This window comes from Emys orbicularis, chromosome 2 (genome assembly GCF_028017835.1).
Source record: "Emys orbicularis isolate rEmyOrb1 chromosome 2, rEmyOrb1.hap1, whole genome shotgun sequence".
Lineage (NCBI taxonomy): Eukaryota > Metazoa > Chordata > Testudines > Emydidae > Emys > Emys orbicularis.
Window position 1 is genome coordinate 180,053,124 of NC_088684.1, and position 22,052 is coordinate 180,075,175.

The 22,052-nt window shown below is 41.6% G+C and overlaps 1 protein-coding gene across 1 annotated transcript in view; it reads left to right on the forward strand.

The window, feature by feature from the left end:
• TPPP (tubulin polymerization promoting protein) overlaps positions 1–21,326 on the forward strand; it is a 77,710-nt gene extending 56,384 nt beyond the window's left edge. Inside the window, exons 2-3 of the mRNA XM_065399780.1 lie at positions 6,205–6,358; positions 21,132–21,326. Of these exons, the coding sequence (XP_065255852.1) occupies positions 6,205–6,358; positions 21,132–21,326 (349 nt within the window). The remainder of the gene's footprint in view (positions 1–6,204; positions 6,359–21,131) is intronic.
• The last annotated feature ends 726 nt before the right edge of the window (positions 21,327–22,052 follow it).

Genomic DNA, 22,052 nt, shown 5'->3' on the forward strand with positions numbered 1-22,052 from the left:
TTACATTTTCTGAGCGAAAAATGAGCGAATTTCATTTTAGATCCCATGTGTATTTTACTTACTGGCATTGCACATAACACCTAAGATTACCACACTTGAAAAAATGAGAGAAAATATTTGGCTTCTTTGGAGTCTTTTTTCCCCTGCTTTGTGAATTTGACAACAACCTGTATTGTCTTATACTGTCTTAGATTGTCGCTCTTTGGGGCAGGGACTGTCCTTTTGTTCTGTGTTTGTACAGCACCTAGCACGGGGAGGTCCTGGTCTATGACTGGGGCTCTTAGGTGCTACCACCTTGCAAATAGTAATAATAGTGAGCTTCACTCTTTCCTCTGTATAGTCACTTGGTCAAATTCACAGAAGTTTGGATTTTCATAGTCTAGGTGCCCAAATCTCACTGGGCATCTAATTCCATTATTTCCCTTTGAAAATACCACCCAGAGTTTTTTGTGTTAATGAAGCTATTAGATATAATTGAATAATATTGGGAGTGGTTGTGGGGTGGTGGAGGGTTTCACGCTAGACGCTACAGCTGAACAGACTTTTTGCCAACTTAAAAAAAAAGGGGGGGGGGCACAACGGCTTTGGGACTGAGAAGAAAGCATAATTAATTCAGCCCAGAAGTTAATTTGGTGAGGAGCTCCCTAGAAGCCAGTTGTACTGCCAGTATTGCATAGACAAAGTGGGTGAGGCAATATCTTTTATTGGACCAACTTCTGTTGGTGAGAGACACAAGCTTTCGAGCTATATAGAGCTCTTCCTTAGGTCTGTGTACCTCAAAAGCTTGTCTCTCTCACCAACAGAAGTTGGTCCAATAAAATATATTACCTCCCCCACCTTGTCTTTTCAATATCCTGGGAATGACACAGCTACAACACTATATACCATATAGCATAGCTCATATTGCCAATCATGCGTTAATTTCTTCACTGTTTATATGGAATAGATCTCTCTAAATTAAACTGTTTCATTTTTTCAGGCATCTGTTTGTGGTGGCTCCAGCATGCACTTTTGTGGTGGGGAATTAGAATATATGTTGTGGTTATGTCTTAGGTATTTCTTGTCTTATAGTGTGAGAGTGAACACTGCAGACTTTTTGAGATAGGGTTGTCCATTTTGTTGATTGGAAGGAGTCAGATCTGCATACCCCTTTCCCCACTATTCCCCATTTAACCAAACAAAAAAGGTAAATCAGTGTCACTCTCTTATCAACTAAGTGCAGCTGTGAAAAAAATGTAATTGATAAAAGTTCTTTTCATGCCAGAATAAAATTTGTTTGGCAGAGAGTCAACATTATTAATTCCCATGGATTATACTGACTATATGCAGTCATTTCAACTGGGATTGTGATTCTGTCAGACCTCATGAGCTAAGCAGTATTGGATGGGAGACCTCCAGGTATAACTCACATCTAAAAAGTAGTGTTGGAAATTCTGTCAGCAGCCCCTTTTGCTGTGAGTCAGTGCTGAACCTGTGCCTTGGTGTGGCATTATGATGGGCCACTGCATTGCTGTAGGTGCTGCATTTTTGGATGAGACGCAAGACAAGGTGCTGACCTATTGTGCTCATTAAAGATCCCTTGGCATTTCTGATAAGAATAGGGATGTTAATCCCATTAACAAGCTTCCTGGCCAAATTCCAGGTGGATAATTACAGTACAGTCTGCCTGCCTCATTCCCCTGCAGTCTTAGTTAGAGATCGTATTCTTCTTCACTTCCTGTCTTTTAAAAAACATGCTATCTAGTGTTACTGTGTTCTGTTAGCACGTGAGTAGTCACAAACAGCTACTGTGTTCTGTCGCAAAGATGGAGGCATTTCAGTACTGGCTGAAGTCATTTTGTGTGTGTGTGTGTGTGTGTGTGTGTGTGTGTACATACAGCAGAACTTAGACCATATTAAGTGCTTTGGGGTTCTCTTGAGATGAAAGGCTCCCTATATAAAGCATATGTAAAATATTATTGCATAAACATATTCACTTTTTGGAAACAATGTATTCCTCTTTGCTGTAAAAACCCCAAGAGTTTTATATGTAGTCACTAGATAACACCATCTTTACAGTATTTATTCTTTCGGCCTCTCTTTGCTCTTTTCTCTTCTTTCCCTCCCCACCTCCCTTTTGGAACCACAAGCACAAATCCTGTCATAGATACTCATCTTCAATGACTACCAGAGGAAGCGACCCTTGACTATGACAGGATAAGTGAATTGTGCTTGACAGTTCTTACATGCTTCTGCCAACTACCAACCTCTGTTCCTTCAAACGCAAAAACATGTTAATGAGCATACAGACATGTCAAGTGAAAAGCCAACGGTGTGTGCAGGGAGAGTCTGGCCCAGGTCCACAAAAGGGCATTAGGTGCCGAAGTCCAATATTTAGGTGCCATCAAGATCAATCCCCTGCTCAGCTGCTGCCTTACCATGGAGGCGCCTAAAATCCATCAGTGCCTAAATACCATTAAAGTCCCCTAGCCACCTAAGTTTCTGCGTGTCGGCATGTGCACAACACAAAGTCTAGGTGCCTGGACACCTATCTCATGCCTCAGCTCCAGCATGATCCTCACACCATGTTAATGTAGGCATTGCCCCAAGTTTCCCACCTCTCAGATGATTGCCCCAACCACTGGACTATAGAGTCATTCTCTCTCTTTGTCTGGCCCAGTGACTATTTAATTATATATGCACAGATGAACAGCTTCAACAGCAGCATTTGAGGGAGCCCCACATGGGAACATTCCCTAGCATGGTGGGTAAGTCACTCATCTGAGAGGTGGCCGTTCCCTATTCATATCCCCTCTCATCAGGCAGAGGGGGGAATCGGACCCATATCCCAGGTGAGTTCACTGGGCTAAAGGTTATAAGGGGGAAATCATCGTCCTCCCTCGGCTGATCTGTGTAGATTTAGGTGTCTACTGCTGCCATCTTACAAGAAACTGCTTTGGTGCCTGACCCCAGGAGAGGGATCCCAACCCTGGATTGTGAGTGGATATAGGTGCCTAACTACCTGGGGGAGGGAGGGCTTAGAACACATCTGCTCCTCGGCATCTGCTATTGGCTAGCTCAGGCAGCTCCCCACCTAGCGTGCTGGCTTTTATGGATCTCATTCTCCCTCTCCCCGTGCATTGTATAGGGAGTCTGGGAGCCTAACTTGAGGTTTGTGGATTCCACTTGGTGGCTGTGCATCTAAACGTTAGGTGTTGTAAACTTTGTGGGCTTTTGGGCCTCAGTTCATAGAAAGCTTTTCTTCATGCCTGAGGATTTCAGATTTATTTTGTATCAAATAGTACTAGAGTGCACAAAAGTGAAATGAGAATTGTTGGACTTTGCTGTTTTAGGTCACTTCCAGTGCCCTAAAACTTAGATTCTCACCATTTGTTTTGTTGCAGGGTGGGGGTGGGTGGGAATACATTAACAAACTGCCTTCCTTTAATTCAAACCAAAATCTAGCTTCAATTTCTTTATCATCCCTTCTGATGAGAGACAATTGGAGTGCATGTTTACAAATCTGCTTAAGAATTGTCCTCATTCTACTATGCCTGCTTGTGTCAGGCACGTTCCGTAACAGGATAGTTGCACAGAAAATGACATTAGCATTTGAATCTGATATGTTTGCCAACATCTTTTTGAGGTCCTGCAAGGACCTAACATTATTGTTTATGATGATAATGACATCTAGTCATTAAAGTCAAATTAGATTTCTGAGTGCAGTTTGTCTAGCCTGATTTTTCTGTTGCCAGCACACACTTTCCCTGTCCTCACCATCCATCACCTACACCTGTATAAACAGTTGTCATCACTGAAAGGACTTGTCTGGTTTTTTGCTAATTTTGTCAAGACGCTTCTTTAAATTGGCACAAAAAGAAACACTTGGGCTGCAAACTGGACTGATGTTGCCCAGCAACACAGATCTCTGCATTAAACAGTTTTTGACTTTGAGAGTTTCCTAACTTTGTAAGTACTGGAATGGATCCCTCTATATTAGAGATGCTGCTTTTTGGGATTGCATTAACAATACTATCAGCTTTTCTGGAAAGGTTTTATACTTAGGCCTGGTATACACCTAAACTTAGATCAACTTAGCTGCATTGTTCAGGGTTAAATTGATGGAAGAATTCTTCTGTTGACTTAGTTACTGCCTCTTGGGGAAGTGGATGACCTACATCGACGGAACAACCTCTTCTCTTGATGTAGGAAGGATCTGTACTACAGTGCTACTGCAGCACAGAAGCAGTGCTGTAGCTGGGCTGCTGTAGCGTAGACATACCCTTAGTACGTTACATTTTAGCCTGGGATATGTCTATATGTCTAAATGGCTCAAAGGCAAGAAGTGTAAATTTTGGTCTAAATGTTTGGGGAAACTAAATTAGGCAAGTGGAAAGATATATATTTATATCCACTTTAAGAGGTGTAGTTTTTGTTGTTAGCAAAATTCAAAACAACCTCCATACAAATTAAGCTATGGCAAGTAATTTCCCCTTGCTATGGTCTAATAATTTCATTTTAAAATTACATTAGTCTGATTTAAAAATCAGAACGTGCCTTGCTATTGGAAAGTGATCTGTGAACTGAAGTTATGCTCTCTGTCTGAAATGCACTTTTATTTAAACTGCCAAAAGGCAGATTTACATAAATGCCCTTTTGACTAAACACATCTTCACAGTGATTATTCAGACATTCTTGTTAGGAGCTTTCAGAGCTCTTCTAAATGGGTCACTATGGTCTGTCAGGTGTATAATGTATGAAAGTGTCTAAATATATACTGACTTCTTCTTAAAAAGGTATTTTCAGAAGCAATAATTTATCAAAGTCTACCCATAGGCACCTCTACAGCACACTTTTCCACTCTAGCAAATAAAAACAACCAAGCAAGTCACCAGCCTGGAAATGTGGTGCACCTTTCATTTTCACTTTTAATCATTTATCAAGACAACACGAAGAATTAATGATAGTTTCAGCTTCAACTATGAATTTCTGTGCTTTTCATGAATATCAAGCCCTCAAATAACCTTTTCCATAAATTCTTATTTGTGAATATTGTCTCATAAATGGGACACCACAGAGAGAAGTGAAGTCCTATTTTAAAATAAGTTTATTATTTAACTTAATAGGATATGATATCAGACATGCAGTGCTAATGGGTTGTATGCTGCTTTTTGAGGATGAGGAATTAAAAGTGACATGTTTTCTTTATCATTTGTTTAAGCTTGATTTGCACAATGCTCATATCACAAAATACATGTTGTGTGATAGGGTAGGTCCTAATCATCATTTCAAAGAGGAGACCTATGCAATATCATCTAAAGTCACCTTTTGCGTTCAACACTAAGGCTATGTCTATATTCAAACCACTGCACACTCACTCACTACAATGATGGGAGGGGTTGTCCCATCACGGTATTTAATCTGCCTCCCTGAGAGGCAGTAGCTAGGTTGATGGAAGAATTCTCTGTTGACCTAGTGCTGTCTACAGCAGGGGTTAGGTCGTCTTAACTACATTGCTCAGGGGCATGGATTTTTCACACCCCTGAGTGATGTAGCTTGGGTCCACCTAACTTTTTAGTGTAGACCTGGCCTAAACTGCTGTCACTCGTTTCATTTATGCAAACTGAGTTTACAAATAATTACCCAAATTAGATTACATCTTCAGCTATGTCTACACTACAACCACTACCACAGCACAGGAATGGAAGTGGGTTTTTTTTCTCACTGTAGTAAATTCACCCCTTGAGAGGCAGGAGCTAGGCTGACAGAAGAATTCTTCCATCAAGCTAGGGTTGTCTATACCCAGTCTTAGGTCAGCTTAAATATGTCTCTCAGGGATATGTGATATTTTTTTTTCACCCCCCCCGAGAAACGTAGTTAGGTTGAGCTAAGTTTTAGTTGTAGTTTTAGACCTTGGTTTAGACTGGTCCAAGCATTCCGAGAGAAGTATGAGCAGTAGTCCAATTCCTTTAGGTTCTCCTCAATTCTGAAGCCTAGCCAAGCGAGGTTCATTACTGTTACAGTGACATTCAAGAAAGCAAGATGAAGCTGTCCTGGGGAGGCGCTGCACTGAAAGTCTTAATGGGATGAAGGGCAATTCCTTTTATGTAGTATTTGTATGTTGGCTGTTCTTCACTATTGCAGACTGCATCTGTTATCCTTCTCTTGGAGGACTGTGTATCCTTTTTGTAATTTCTTCTGATTTCTGTGTGTGTGTTTTGCCAGGGGGAAATCTTCTAGGACGATTACTTTTGATCAGTTTAAGGAAGCTCTTCAAGAACTCTCCAAGAAACGATTTAAAGACAAGAGCAATGAGGAAGCAGTTCAAGAAATACATAAACTAATCGAAGGAAAAGCCCCGATCATATCTGGAGTAACGGTACAGTAGTACTTGAGTAGTGACATACAATAAATTTCACTCTCCTTTCCAAAGCTGTTTCCTTTTAGGAGCCTAAACACTGACTCAGAGACTTTATTTAAGGTAAAAAAGGACCATCATGATCATCTATCCCAGTGGTGGGCAACCTGCGGCCTGCCGGCCACACATGGCCCGTCAGGGTAATCCACTGGTGGGCTGCCAGACAGTTTTGTTTACATTTGCATGGCAGTCCGCAGCTCCCAGTGGCTGCAGTTCGCCATTCCTGGCCAAGGGGAGCTGCGGGCGGCCGTGCAAATGTAAACAAACTGTCTGGTGGCCCGCCAACAGATTACCCTGACGGGCCGCAGGTTGCCCACTACTGATCTAGCCTGACCACAGAATCTTATACTGCAGGCCACAGAATCTTACCCACCCACTTCTCAAATAGACCCCCAACCTCTGGCTGATTTACTGGAGTCCTCAAATCATAGTTTAAAGACTTCAAGTTACAGAGAATCCATCATTTACTTTAGTTTAAACCAGCAAGTGACCCATGCCCCATGCTGCAGATGAAGGTTGAAAAAAAACCAGGGTCACTCTGACCTGGGAAATTCCTTCCCGACCCCAAATATGGGAATCAGTTAGATCCTGAGCATGTGGGCAAGACCCACCAGCCAGACACCTGGGAAAGAATTCTCTGAAGTAACTCAGAGTCCTCCCCATCTAGTGTCCAATCACTGGTCATTGCAGATATTTGCTGCTGAAATGTTTGTGCTGAAATAAATGGCAACAAAGCTCATGAAATATCTCAGTATCACACTATTACAAAGGATACTACATAGTCCTGCTATGCTGCTCAGTACCACCCAATAAGAAAAGAGAGTCAAAATAATTAAGAGAGCTCTAGCATGTGATCTGAGCAGAGTAATATTCGTTATAAGTTGTGCTGCAAGAAAAATGGGAGTTAAAGACAAAACTTGTTAAACAACTTTAAAAGGTTTTGATTAAATTCACAAAACCAAAAGAAAGCAAGGACTTAAGTCTTAAAATAAACCTAGCGCACGATATGGGACATAGGAATGTTAAGGGCAGAATTCTCAGTTTTGTATGGTCTGTTCTTAAATCTGTTTCCCCCCCCTTAAGACTGTGAGACCCATAACGTTGTTCAGTGTTTTTAATATTGGTAGAGATATTGTTAGATAGCTTAGTCCCAATAGATAGGTTTTATGTAACAAAATCAAGTTTTACAAAGCCTAGTGTTGATAGATTTGTTTATTTTTAATGTCAAGTTTCGTTGCTTTCCTCCTCTCCACCCCATTTCCCTACTGTTGTCACCCAAACAATGTAACATCTGGCCCAGTTACATGGGCTCATTTATTTTCACTATCAAAACTGAGTGAAATGCAAAATGAAATAGCATACATGATAAAAAGTAACATAGGACCAGTTTCTGGAAGAGTTTTAAAAACATGCCTAAATTTAAGTATCTGAGTACTCCCGCTGAAGTTAAGTCAATGGGACAATTCACTTGCTTAAAGTTAGGCATGTGTTCAACTATCTTACTGAAACTGAGCCTAGGTCTTTTAATTAAAACTTTAATTTTAAACAGTTTTTCCAAGGAGAGGTTCTGGGACGAATGCCAATACACAGTGAGAGTTTCTGGAGAAGAGAGACCGATTCAGAGAGAGCAATCTTCATAATCCTTGTAGTACTTACCAGGTTTTTACAGGATCTTTGAAATCTGTGATAACTATAATGATGCTACAGTTCTAAGGTTCGATTAATTAAGGGCCAAATCTTGTTTCTGTTTGAAATCAGTAGTAACTTTGCAATTGACTGAAATGGGATAAATGTTTCACCCTTTATCGTGTTTGACATCTGCCAAAATTATGTTACATTTCAGCCTTGCTGGAGCGCTTAACCTTGTGAACTATATTAACTAACTCACTACTTACTTTGATTTGTACACATTCTATAAAGCTTACTCCAGGCCCCTTCTAATCTTTGGTGTTGTCAGTAATTAGGTACTTAAATGAGCAATGGCTAACAATGCACACATACCTGCTTCCTGCATGTGTTGAGGGGCATTGAGTTGTTTGCAGATGCACAGTGTAGCACTGTGTAAGTGCTTAGTATTCTCACTGAGGCTTGGTCTACACTTACCCCCCAAGTCGAAGTAAGGTACGCAAATTCAGCTACGTGAATAACGTAGCTGAATTCGACATACCTTACTTCGAACTTACCGCGGTTCAGACGCGGTCCACACGCGGCAGGCAGGCTCCCCGTCGACTCCGCGGTACTCCTCTCGTCTAGCTGGAGTACCGCAGTCGACGGCGAGCACTTCCTGGTTCGATTTATCGCGTCCACACCAGACGCGATAAATCGAACCCGGAACTTCGATCCCCAGCCGCCGAACTAGCGCGGCAGTGTAGACATACCCTGAGATATGCCAACACAGTAGTGTTTGGGGTTTTTTTTAAACCATTTAATTTATTTTTCACTCTAAACCAATGAAGCTTGAAGAAACCAAGCTGTTTGGATGAGATGAACAGATGCCACCACTGGTTTTTTGGACATCTCTTTATGATTTTTTCTGTGGTAGGCAGGCAGAATGACTCTCCCCTGCACTGCTCCCTCTTGTATCGGCAAGCTATAGCATAGATAACATGAAGGGAAAGGGGGCGGGGGAGAGAATGGAATTTGGGGAGTGGGGTGGAAGAAAATCAAACCTGGGGAAATGAGGGCCGATTTTGAATTAGTTTTTATTCCTTATGCAGGACTTCTAAATTGATACATTTAACAGCTATGATCTCATAAGTGAAACTCAGATGGGATCCTGTGGTTCTTAAAATATGCTGTGAGGCGCTCTCCATCATTGCTTTGGGGAGGGTTCTGATTGAGGTGGAACCCAGTTTTATTCTGTTCCCCTGAATGTTGGAGGAGGAGTTATAGTATACCTGTTGTTCTTGGTGACCACGAGGCGTTAACAGACGCAACAACCTATAATATCGTGTAAACCGGAGTTGGAAGCTTTCCACAGTAGTCTGTCTACTAATCCAGTAACTCCAGATACTTTCCTCAATCATCAGGTTTCTAGAATAAAAGCTTATTCTGAGAGTTAGTAGCCAGAATGACATTTAATTGAGATACAAAGTTGTTTTCAATGGCACCCAGAAAGAATTTGATCCTACCAGCTCTTCATGCCAGTCTAGTTTAATGTTGAGATTTACCACCGTGCAGAGAGGAGCAATACATTTTAAGACGTTAGTGGAGAGGCCAATAAAATGTTTTCCAAGGGTTACTTTTTTGTTTTCGTTTTCTGATGCTTTTGACTGTTCATGTTTTAACTGATTTTGTGTGTGCATATCAGGGCTGTGCATTGAGTTCTGCTGAAGACAGAATTAATCTGTATTTCTTGGGATGTGTATTTGATGGTCTTTTTAGACTTCAGGGGGCCATTTTTGGGGCCCAAATAATATTTTAGGCATATCCCACTATTGCAGTTGCTGGAGGATGTAAATATTATGAAGTGGGACTCAGATGTTGGTAGACTTCAGTGGAAGATCAAGGGCTTTTGATGGCTTACCTTGGGTTGAGTTTTGGCTGAGATTTTTTTATAGTGGAGCACATCTATTTTAAAGGACTGCCCATTCTTGCTTAGGGAGATCTCTGCTTCAGCAGTGAGATCTACTAGTCCTTACTTTTGAGATTGGAAGGTGCTGGGCACAGGAACTTTTGCTATAAGGGATTCATATTTTTTTTTCTTCAGAATGTTTTTAGAATGACAAAATTATCTGTTGATTGATGTGACTGGAAAGACAACAGTTGGCAGCCAGATACGAAGATGAGTGGAAATGTTGATCTGTATTCTAGAATGTGAGCTGCATCAGCATTCCTGCAAAACATTATCAAATGGTTATGCATTGCAAACAGATGTGTTGGAACATTGATTTTTGTAAAGGGGTTTTCCCTCATGTTGGCAGAAGCATGGAAACCGAAATTGCAACTGATGGCTCAGATGTTGGGGAGAGTGAAGATAACTGAGTGAAGGGAAGAGAGGTAATTCTTGGGAGTCCAGAGAATCCCATAAATTAATTCCATTCCAATTTTGGTGGTGAAAGAGGTAAGCGGTATTTTGGGAAAGTGCCTGTGACAAATCAAGATGACCCAGACTTTGTCATGGGTCTTTTGTGTCTCTCAGCACTTTATCTACTCATTCTACACCAAGCAGCTCTTGATATTTCAGAAAATGCCTTGGGCAGCTTAATTTGGCAATCCAGAATGGATTCTTTGTAGAAGGGCTAGAAGTTTAACTCTGCTCTGCAGGAAAATGCTGGATTCAATAACTTAATTCATCTTTTTTTAAAAGTGGAGCTCTGTTCAGCTTTGTGCCATTCCAAGTTGGGGTAATTACATGTGCAAATGGGTATTACCAGATATAGCCCGGATATATAGGTATATGCATGCACACGCTTTTTTTGTGATTGAAAATATTCATTAGGGGATGGATCATAAAATGGTGTCTTGACAACAGAAGGTCAGTTGTATGTGAAGTATTGTCTTGAGAATAATTTAGTTAGTTTTTTTTATTTATACGGTGCCTCTAAGTGTGGCTAATTATCATACAATTCAAGCAGCTGGAAGGGTTGCTAAATTAAAGAGCAGAACTGTTTGCCTGCTCTTCAGCTAAAAACCATCAGTATGAAGGAGAAGATAGGTGGCTGGCTAAGTGGGTTAAGTAGCACTGTATTTAAAGTAACCACAGAGTTAATTTAAATACAGTGTTACATTTTTGTTTTTTTTAGGCACAGGTGGGGACAAGCACATAACTTCGTCCCTCTCTTCAAATGTTATAAGATGTTATTTACATCAGAAACAAACACTGACCAAGAGGCCATATAGCAAGAAGTAAAACTCCTTTAACTTAGCGGGATGGGGAGATCATTTGGGTGCTCCAGTTAAATAGCAATCCTTGAAGCTTTGAAGGAAAAGGGAAATTTAGATGCTTTGGTCTAAGGGTTGGCTTCTCTTCCAAGTTCTGTCACTGCTGTAACACCCAAGTATCCTCCTTTTCAGGCTGCTGGACAACTTAACCCTTTTTCAGAAGAGGGGTTTCCTGTCCACTTCTAGGAGGGGGGGCCATTAGGGGTCTGGGGCAGAAATCTGTCAAGGACAGTACTTGGTCCTGCTGTGAAAGCAGGGGACTGGACCCGATGACCTTTCAAGGTCCCTTCCAGTTCTATGAGATAGGTATATCTCCATATAATGATGAATGTATTGGGAAGGTGTGATCTACAGACCTGTAATCCCCTCACCAGTAATTGTAAAGCACTGTCTAAAATTCAAGTTATCAGGCTGAAGTCCTGTTTGAACTCCTACCCCGGCCCATGTGGGATATAAAACCAATTTACTCCAGACAAAGAGATACATGGTTCAGATTACATAGTAATATTTTAGACTATAAGATATTTCCTAGATTGTAAACTCTTTGGGGCAGAGATCATACCTTCTGTATTTCAAAAGAGTCTACTCAGAACAAATAAAGGAGTAGAGTGGATAAAGTTATAGCCCACATGGCAAAACAAAATCAGAAATAAATAAATTGGCCATCATCTCAAACATGCAGGCCATTTACTAACGTGAATTTAAAAAACAACTCGTACAGAAGAAGAATCCATGCAGGGGCAGCTGTTTCTTTGCTCCATACTGTATAGTGCAGATGTGCTACTGAGAAGAGTTAACATGCTCCCACCTATAGTTTATCCATGGACCAATTGCCAGTCCAGCCCCCATACTTAGTTTTGTCCATGGCTGAAGAGACAACACTTTGATAGAGCAAGTTGCAGACACAACAGCACATACAGGGAGTTCTGTTGAAATTTGGAACGTCTCATAAGCCAGCTGAAGAAGCTGTATAAATATCCTACAGGTTTACTTATAACAAACTAGTGTCCACTGGATCCCTTTCATTTGAAGGCAAGAGTTCCTCTTTTCCTTGCTTGCATCAGAATAGCAGGGATGAAGAAGCAATATGGGGGATTCAGTTTGGTTTTCTGGAGGCTAAAATAAGTCTGTGTAAACAACCACATGCTTGCCTTGAAAAAAATCTTCTTGTTCAGGCCCCCTGCCTTACAGGTACTTTGGATATTTTTTTTAGTCCAGGCTTAGTATAAGTTGTAGTTAAGTCAGAATACTAAAAAGTTATTGAAGACCAGTGTTTCTATTGGCCTGCTTAATTCTTTTAAATACCAGGATATATAAAGAACAATTGACCTTAACCAAATCATGCTTTGTGGTATCTCAATTGACCTCTGACAGAAGAGACCTGGAATGATGAAAGTCCTTGTCTTTGTAGGAAAACAGACCTGCTTGAAAATGTACATCTTACCATGATCATTTTGTCCACATCTTCCCAATCCCACATTCCAATGCCATTTGTTTCATGGATGTAGAAAAGTATTTTATTCTTATATTAACCAAGAATTCATTAGAAGTAAATGAGTTTGGCCAAAGGAGCATCTTGCATTTCCTAATTCTGTATAGCAGCGAGTGTGAAATTCTCTGGATTGATCTTTTGATAAGAATGAGAAACCCATTCGTTAATCACTACAGAGTGAGAGCAAATTAGATTGTGGAAGGAACTAAATCTGCCTATGCTATCTGTTTATGTTTTCAAAGACCTGGTCTACACTCAACTTCACTATTTCTTTAGTGTTCTGTTAATGTAAACAAAGCATTTAGAAAACTAGTAAGTGTAGTAGAAGTAGTATCGTCTGAGTATTCGTCTATCTGAGCATGTACAAATTTCACAATCTGTGAACATACCTGGACCAAGAAAACCTGGAAGACAAAGAAATGGAAACTGAAGCTATTGTTTGTCTTTTGAACAAATCCAAAAGAAATATGAAATTGCCAAGGTAGAATTCTCTGTCTGTTGGATGTTCACACTTCTGGAAGCATGGTGGACAATCAATATGTCTCTTGGGAAACTTTGCTAAGGCCAGACAGGCTTGTCATCACCTGCTTGTAATACAAACAAGGGTGGGATTCGTCTCAATACCTTCAGATACAATTGGAGAAAAGACCTACGCATTACTCAGTTAATTTGGAGAGAGACTCTGTCAGTCTCCATGGATACTACTTTGATGTTTCTTACATATACTTCTTGACTCCCCGGTGCTGGAACTCTTCTCAATAGATGGCTCCAGCTTGTGATGGAAATGCACATGATGGGTGGGATCACTATTTTCTTTGTTCTAAGATTGTGAAATTGAGACACTGTTTTGAAGGCTTGTGGCCTGATTTTTCAGAGGTAATGAGCATCCTCATTTTCCAATGGCTTCATTGGGAATTGTGGTTGGTTGGTGAATTTGCTATAGGCCTTCACATCAACTTGCTAATGATTTTAAACTCTCATGTTGCAAAGTCCACAGACCTGAATTTATTGGAAAACTAGATCAGTGGTGTTCAAACTTTTTTCTGGGCACCCAGTTGAAGAAAATTGTTGATGCCCGCAACCCAACAAAGCTGGAGATGAGGAGTTTGGGGTGTGGGAGGGGCTCAGGGCTGGGGCAGAAGGTTGGGGTGCAGGGGTGAGGGTTGCGGGGTGGGGCTGGGAATGAGGGGTTCATGGTATTGGAGGGGGCTCTGGGCTGGGGCAGGGGATTGGGGTGTGGGAGGGGGTCAGGGCTCTGGGATGGGGGTGCAGGCTCTGGGCTGGGGCTGGGAATGAGGGGTTTGGTGCAGGAAGGGGTTCCAGGTTTTGGGTGGGCTCAGGGCTGGGGCAGGGGATTGGGGCGCTGACTTACCTCTGGTGGCTCCCAGTCAGCGGCGCAGCCAGGGTGCAGAGGCAGGCTTCCCGCCTGGCCTGGGGCTGTGCTGCACCCCAGAAGCAGCCAGCAGTAGGTCTGGCTCCTAGGCGGAGGTGCACGACTCTCGCTTGCAGGTACCACAACCCCCCCCACCCCTGGTTCCCAGCCAATGGAAGTGTGGACCCAGTGCGCAGGACAGGGCCAGCGCGTGGAGCCCTGTGGCCCCCCTGCCTAGAAGCCGGACCCTCTGCTGGCCACTTCCGGGGCGCAGCGCGGTGTCGGAACAGGTAGGCACTAGCCTGCCTTAGCTGGGCAGCACCGCCAAGGGGACTTTTAACATCCCGGTCGGTGGTGCTGACCAGAGCAACCCAGTGCCTGACATGCCGCAATTCAGTACTGGGTCGTGACCCTAACTTTGAAAAACGCTGAACTAGACAATTAGAGAAATGAGGAAGAGTTGCTAAATTGTAGGATGGGGCTGTTTTATTACATCTATTGCTATTTACCACACTTTAGAGAGAGTATTGCTATGGCATTGAAAACGGGTTTGATCCTTACCGATGAAGACGTATGGACCTTTTTGTTGATGTGCATTAGACCTAGCATTGGGGTTCTATGAGATAACAATAGAAAAATGTGTAGATACCTGGGGAAATAACTCCCAAAATGAAGAAAGTTCCCAGGTAAATGACTGGCAACTTCTGAAAACAAATGTAGCACTATTGTTTGTGCATTGTAATGTTGACATTGGAGACATTCTGCACTGATGTACACCTTCTGCAGTCCCAGTGAAACCAGTGGGGTTAAATCAATTGTACATCTGCTCAGAAATTGACTCTCTGTGTGTGTTCCATCCTAACTTCAGCAATCCTAGGGTTTGAATTGGGTTATATGGACAAGTCTATTAAACCTCTACTTGTCACTGCTGTTCATGGGCGGGGGGGGAGAAGGTTGGGGAGGGGGGAAGAGAAAAAGTTGGAGCATATCATTTTTCATCCAACTCTTTGAGATGTGCCCTTACAACCCATCAGAACTGAATTCTGTCCTGAAGACTAATCTGCTGAAGTTTAAGGAAGTCACCTAAAACGTAGAGGGCGTCTCGTGACCTGAGAATGTATAACGTGTAAAACCGAAGTTCAGCAAAGTAAGCAGAGATGAAGATGAGGCGAGTGCTACACAATGTGTGTGTTTTACAATAGGGACCGTGATCTTAAATAACTTCACACTGAAAAGATTGTCTCTTGCATGTGGATTATTTCTGTTTACAAAACAAACAGCCTTAATTGTTGGTAGCATCCTGTGGTGTGCAGGTAAAGAACTATTTTAGCAACAATGTTCTATAAACACATATGGGAAAAAACTAAGTTTACCCCTTTGACTACTTACTAATAAGCTTTGCTTTTTGCAAGTTTCCAGCCCCAACAGCCCCTACAATTGCTTCCAGTGTCCGGGGAAATTGAAGGGTACTTCGGCAAGCATCACAGCTTGATTAAGTTTTTTCCTGCTTACTTGGGGTCATTCGCTCATCCCACAGACTATACAATCTGCTCTGGCTTATTTATTTTTTCAATGAGCTTGGGTCAGCACTGTCCAAATGGGGGAGATGCTTGTAGCAGGAAGCTCCTGGTTCTCACTTACAGAGAGGGAATTAGACACCTATAAATAACCCTGACCAATAAATGCCCCAAATGCATTTTGTCTTACAACCTGCCCTTTGCTGATATGCTGCTGCAACTGTTGTTCTGAGCAGCCAAGGGGCTGAGATGGGTTCTCCCCTCCACTTCCAGCCTGTATAACAGATGGGGACACATGCTGTTGCTCACCAATTGCCTAATTTAGCTGTTCCTTATACTGAAAATCGTGTCTGGGGGTGGTGGAGGATGGAGAGGAAAGGGCCATGTGTTTTGCACCAAAGCCCTGACTAACCCTTTGCTCACACCTGTTGCAAACTCCGTGCTCTGTGTAATTACATTGGTATTTTAAATTATTTTTTGACAATTATCAATGTTTTTTGGCCCACTGAAATCTTCACAGCAAGTGATGTGGGGGCTGGAAGGGAGACTTGACTATACACAGGAGCCTGGGTACTCCACAGTAAACTGGTCCTGAATTCTGCAGCAAGAACCCCCGGCTTCCTGCTTCTCCTGACGGGCATGTCATATCCTGAGGGTGCTGCATTTGCAGTAGGTGGTAATGTATTGTGGATGTGCTGAAACAGCTCTACAAATAGTACACACATATGCAAGTAATCTACATGCAGTGCAAGGTGTGGATATGGACGCCAGCCCACACAACAATCTTGTTCTTACAATCCCATTTCAAAAACTCTATGGGTGTTCTGCCTGGAAGAAAGCAGAACTGGGTTATTTGCTACAAGGAAATTAACAAGCTAACTCTGTGCCTGAGGTCTAGCATGTCTCCCACACCAGTCAGCTGTGAATTAGGACAGCTGCAGCAGTGGACAGTTGTGGTCAGCATTAATACAAGTAGCTGTGGAGTATCTAAGCTGCCCACCCACCAGCATGTGACTATCTATATACAGAGTACATGTCAGATACACTAATGCTCTGGGTACATATTAACAACAGTAAGATCCTTGTTGGGCATCAGGCCAAGAGTCCAATTCCGCTGTCCTGTTGTCTGAGCTTATTCATTTTATTACACTTTGGTTTTGTCTAGTTGTGCAGCTAAGGCAAGTGCTGATGGGGGTGTATTTCCTACTATCACTGTGACTGCAGTGTACGGGTGATCTGTGATAAATCAGGACAAACAAAATAAAGCCCCATATAAAGTACTGCCATGCCAAAACAAACCAATAAAATATACATATTTGCAAGAGTGGCACTTCTTCCCAGCCAGCATTTTCATTTCTGTATGAATCCAAGGGTAAAGTGGAGCTTTACCCCTGGATTCATATAGGGCTAAAGCTCAAAAAAAGCGTCAAAAAGGGCCCAGATATCTTTCAACAACATTATTTGAGAAATAAATACTCCAGAAGCCTCATTCTTTCAGCTCTTACCAACGTTTTCTGTAATGCTGGCCTATTTCCACATGATCTAACCTTTCCACCACAAAACTAAGCCCCAAAGTTGCACTGTAGAACATCTTATTCTGTGTACTAGTGGCTGAAAGCCTGTCCTGTCTCCCCAGTATAATTAGTGAAGTCATACGTGTAAAAAAAGCTGCAAACATGAATGATGTTTGCCACAACCAGCACACACAATAATCCCATTGTGTGGGTGTGGGTGTTAATTTGTGTGGGGGTTGTATTGTTTTGGGAGAATTGTGCTGATTTGTGCGGATGGCAGTTGGACCAAGTAAACCACCATCTGTGCAGTCTTCCTCATACAATCAATGAAATTGTTCCATGCAAACTAACTGCAGAGTAAGGGTGGTGATTGGTTGAGCTACCTCTGATCTCACAATGGTCTGACTCTTGGCATGGCATAGCTCCATGCCTTACTGTAGCTGTACACTGCACAGGTATAATTCATAAAGTCAAAATGGCTGAAACCTTAAAAAGTGGACAATAGCAGACAAGGAATCCCAGTGATGATTGAACCTGGTGGTATTCTGAGCAGAGAGCTCTGAACCACACTTGCAGCGGTTTCCATCATTTCACAGTGACTCAACAGACATTTCAGGTGTGTTGGGTTTGTTTGCAGGGAGGGGAGGGGAGAAGTGTATAAATTGGTTTATTCAATATCTAACAAAAAGTTTACATAATTTTTTAAGGCCACCTCCACTATGTTGTTGTTATGTTGCATGTCCCCATCAAATGTCATTCGTGTAAAGCAAAATATAATTTGGAAACATTCAGCTTCATTATTTAACTGGTGATGGGGGCAGGTTGCTCTCAGTGGTGGAGGGTCCTTGACATTGGAGACAATATCTGCCTTTGGTGTTGTCAGGGTTCCTTCCCCACTCTGAACTCTGGGGTACAGATGTGGGGACCCGCATGAAAGACCCCCTAAGCTTATTTTTACCAGCTTAGGTTAAAAACTTCCCAAGGCACAAATTCCTTTCTAGCCTTAGTATCGCTGCCACCACCAAGTGATTTAAACAAACATTTAGGGAGGGCCACTTGGAGCCCTACCTTCCCCAAATATCCCCTAAGCCCCTATACCCCCTTTCCTGGGGAGGCTTGAGAATAATATCCTCACCAATTGGTACAGGTGAACACAGACCCAAACCCTTGGATCTTAAGAACAATGAAAAATCAATCAGGTTCTTAAAAGAAGAATTTTAATTAAAGAAAAGGTAAAAGAATCACCTCTGTAAAATCAGGATGGTAGGTACTTTACAGAATAACAAAAGACTAAGAACACAGAAGATTTCCCCTCTAGGCAAAACCTTAAAGTTATAAAAACAGGGATACACCTCCCTCTTAGCACAGGAAAAATTCACAAGCTAAAACAAAACGTAATCTAACGCATTTCTTTTCTGCTATTACTTACTATTTCTGCAAGACCGGATGCTTAGTTCAGATAGACTTAAAAAGATGTAATTTCCCCACCTGGTTTCTTGGCTGTCTCCGAGAGAGACGGACCAAAACCTTCCCCCACAGATTTGAAAGTATCTTCTCCCCTTATTGGTCCTTTTCGTCAGGTGTCACCCAGGTTATCTGAACTTCTTAACCCTTTACAGGTAAAAGAGGAATTAACCCTTTACAGGTAAAAGAGGAATTAACCCTTTACAGGGTAAAGAGGGATGTTATGCTACCTTAGCTGTATGTTTATGACAGGTGTATTAAAACCTGTATGTTGACCTTTAGGACAAAGTGAAAGTAGTGCTTTTCTTCTCTCAGCTCTCTTGACAAAGGGAGTACGTATTTGAGTTGTGTTGTATTTAATGGAAGTTGCTTGTCTGTTTTTACAATGTGTTGTTATAAAAACCTGCTAATGTGACCAGATGGACTGGTCAAATTTTTTCTAACAAAACTATTTTGTGGATAAATAGTCTTATTTTTCTTTATTAAACAAACAAACAAATTTAAAAAAAATGGAAAACAACTTTGGGGGTATTTTGGGGTCATGGTGGAGGGAAGGGGTTGTGATTTTTTCTGTTCTGTGTAGGTTTTTATACTGCACTTATTGCTGTAGTATCTGAGCGTCTTCCAGTAGTGCATTAAGCAGTGTGATTACACATCTGTCATGTTGTTTGTTCTCTCATCTGCTCCCCAGAGGGAGAAGCGTGTGTGATGGAGTGTCTTGTTTTGGTAGGGTGTTGTTGTTGTTAAATGTACCTGTTGCTATGTGTTTATATTAGAGAAGGTGAGTGGTGAGGTTGTGATGATGCTTAGTTCCTGGGAGAGTTCATCCCATGATCTGAGATCACCCCTAGAGAAGGTTCTGTTTCCTGCACAGAAAAGCTTTACTCTTGTTGTTGAGAGTTCCATTGTACCAGAGGAGAGTAATTGTCAGTTACGGCCGGCAGTCTTTTAGATATCCCAAGCCCACACCAGGACGCTTTGAAGATAAGGACTAAGACCTTGAACTTGATCAGAAATTCTCTGGGAAGCCAGTGTAGAGAGCAGAGGACAGGTCTGGTGTGCTCTCAGTCACCTGTGTAACTGAGGACGTGCACTGCAGCGTTTTGTGCTAATTGAAGTTTCCTAAGGGCTGAAGGTATATTGCATTGCTGAAGTCTAGACAAGAGGTGGGTTTTTTTTGGTGATTTTTATCAATTTTATTCCCAATGTTATCAAAATTATTATCAACATTGGTTTGCTGAAAACTGAGTTTAGATAAAAACAATTTTTGATTTTTTAAAAAAGTCTTTCAAAAACAGAAACAACTTTGAAATTATGAAATCTTTCATGAATTATTTTTTAATAATTTTTTTTACCAGATTGTGTTTCATGTCAAGAATCCTTTGTACTGTGAGTATTTTGTAAATCAAGAAAGAAACATAAAAGACAGCAAACAATTGCATGTTAACTATTATCTTTTGTCCTGAAGGTTGCTTTATCTCAAAGAAAGCACTCTCTTTCCCCTAACATGCACTGGGCCACACAAAAATAGTATTGGCACTTTGTCTTTAAAATACAGTATAAACAATTACTAATACTGCAGCACCCACATGAGATAGATTAGCAAGTATTATTGGACACTGATCATCTTAGTGCCAGGTGCATCAACTGACAGCACCAAAGATGTCACACCTTCTCTGTCTTCTATCACAATGCAAAAAACACAGAGGTGTAAAACTGCGTGTTTGTATTTTTTCTCTTCTCCTCTGACTTAACTATAAATCTACAAAACTAAATTGTCAAAGATGGCCACTATCTTACCTCTGCTTCTGGTCAAAAATGAAGTTCTCATGATCCCATAGGACTTTGTGAAATACCTTTTTCTCTCCTTTCATCCCAGCTATTGAGTAAAAGCCAGGTCACCTATTTCTTGCCAAAAAATGTGGTTTTAGTGGTACCACCCCCCCTTTTGCCCAGTAGCCAGAGCACTCACCTAGGATGTGGGAGACTGAGGTTCTCCTAGTCTCATATGGAGCAGGGATTTGAACCCAGGTCACCTATCTCCCAGGAGACTACCCTAACCATTGGGCTATGGGATATTTTCGGGCAGGGCTCTCTAAATCTGTTCTGCTGAAGCTTTTCCACTTTTTAAAAAATAATTATTATTAGGCCAGAAAGTGTGTGACTCCATAGCCTGATGATCAGGGCACTTACCTGGATATTCATTGGAGTAGGGACATGAATCCAGATGTTCCACCCTCCCCACCCGAAATCTGGAACCACTTTTGAAATTTTGGCCTTCATGCCCAAAGCCATTCTGTACTCCAATTTGTAACTAATGAAGTCATTACATCTAGTGCCACAAAACCAACATTTCTCATTTGTTTTCGGTCTCTTAAAATGTATCACTACTCTGCAATTCCGATATCAACAGTAGTTAATGATTTATAATGTTAAAAGTAGTTTTCTTGTCAATTAAAAGTATTTTCTTTTGTCGTCTTTCTCCCAATAGAAAACCATTTCATCTCCAACTGTATCACGACTTACAGACACGTCAAAATTCACTGGTTCCCACAAAGAGAGGTTTGATCCAAGTGGGAAAGGAAGAGGCAAAGCAGGACGAGAAGACCTGGTTGACGCGTCGGGCTATGTGCCTGGGTACAAGCACGCAGGCACATATGATCATAAAGTACAAGGAAGCAAGTAAGCCTGGGGAGTTTAAAAAGAGAGAGAATATACCTGTAAGAATGATGTCGATGAATCCCATATGTTTCAGTTATCGTGAATACGAAGACTATGTTGGCGAGAAGTGTTTTCAGGAACTGGAACTGATTTCAACATCTGCTGAGATACTTGCAGCACAGCAACACTTCATTACATTCCTCATGCTTACATTGGCAAAAATATAAAATACAAAGTTGTTGAGCTTTAGACAAGAAACCAAATGCAAGGGCTGTTCTACCACACTTTGTCAATGCTGGTAAAAGATCTCAAACATTCCTAAACGTCCAGTTCTTTCTTGGGTATAGAAGAAAACCGCTCTCCAGATAGTTGAAAAGAGGGTCATTGTAAATCTTCCTGTGATAGCAGCCTTTCCGAAGAGCACCCCAATATTTATGTAGTGTGATTTGAATACTTATTTATTTGAAAGATGTCTTAAAGAGGATCCAGCTCTGCCCTCAAAGACAAAAATTCAGTATTGTACTAGTGGGAAGTAAATGGCTGTAATGTAACAGGTTGCTATCCTGAAAAGAAATAGATTTTCCTACACCATTTGTGAACAACAAAGGACTTATTCCTCCTTGCTGAGCCTATTTAGGTTCCAATTTATTTGTCAGCAGAAAGATGTGGAAGATACTAGCCCTCGTTTCCTTACCCCCCAAAACCCAGGACTTCTCAAAACCAATACTGTACTTCCTGAAGTTACCGCGTA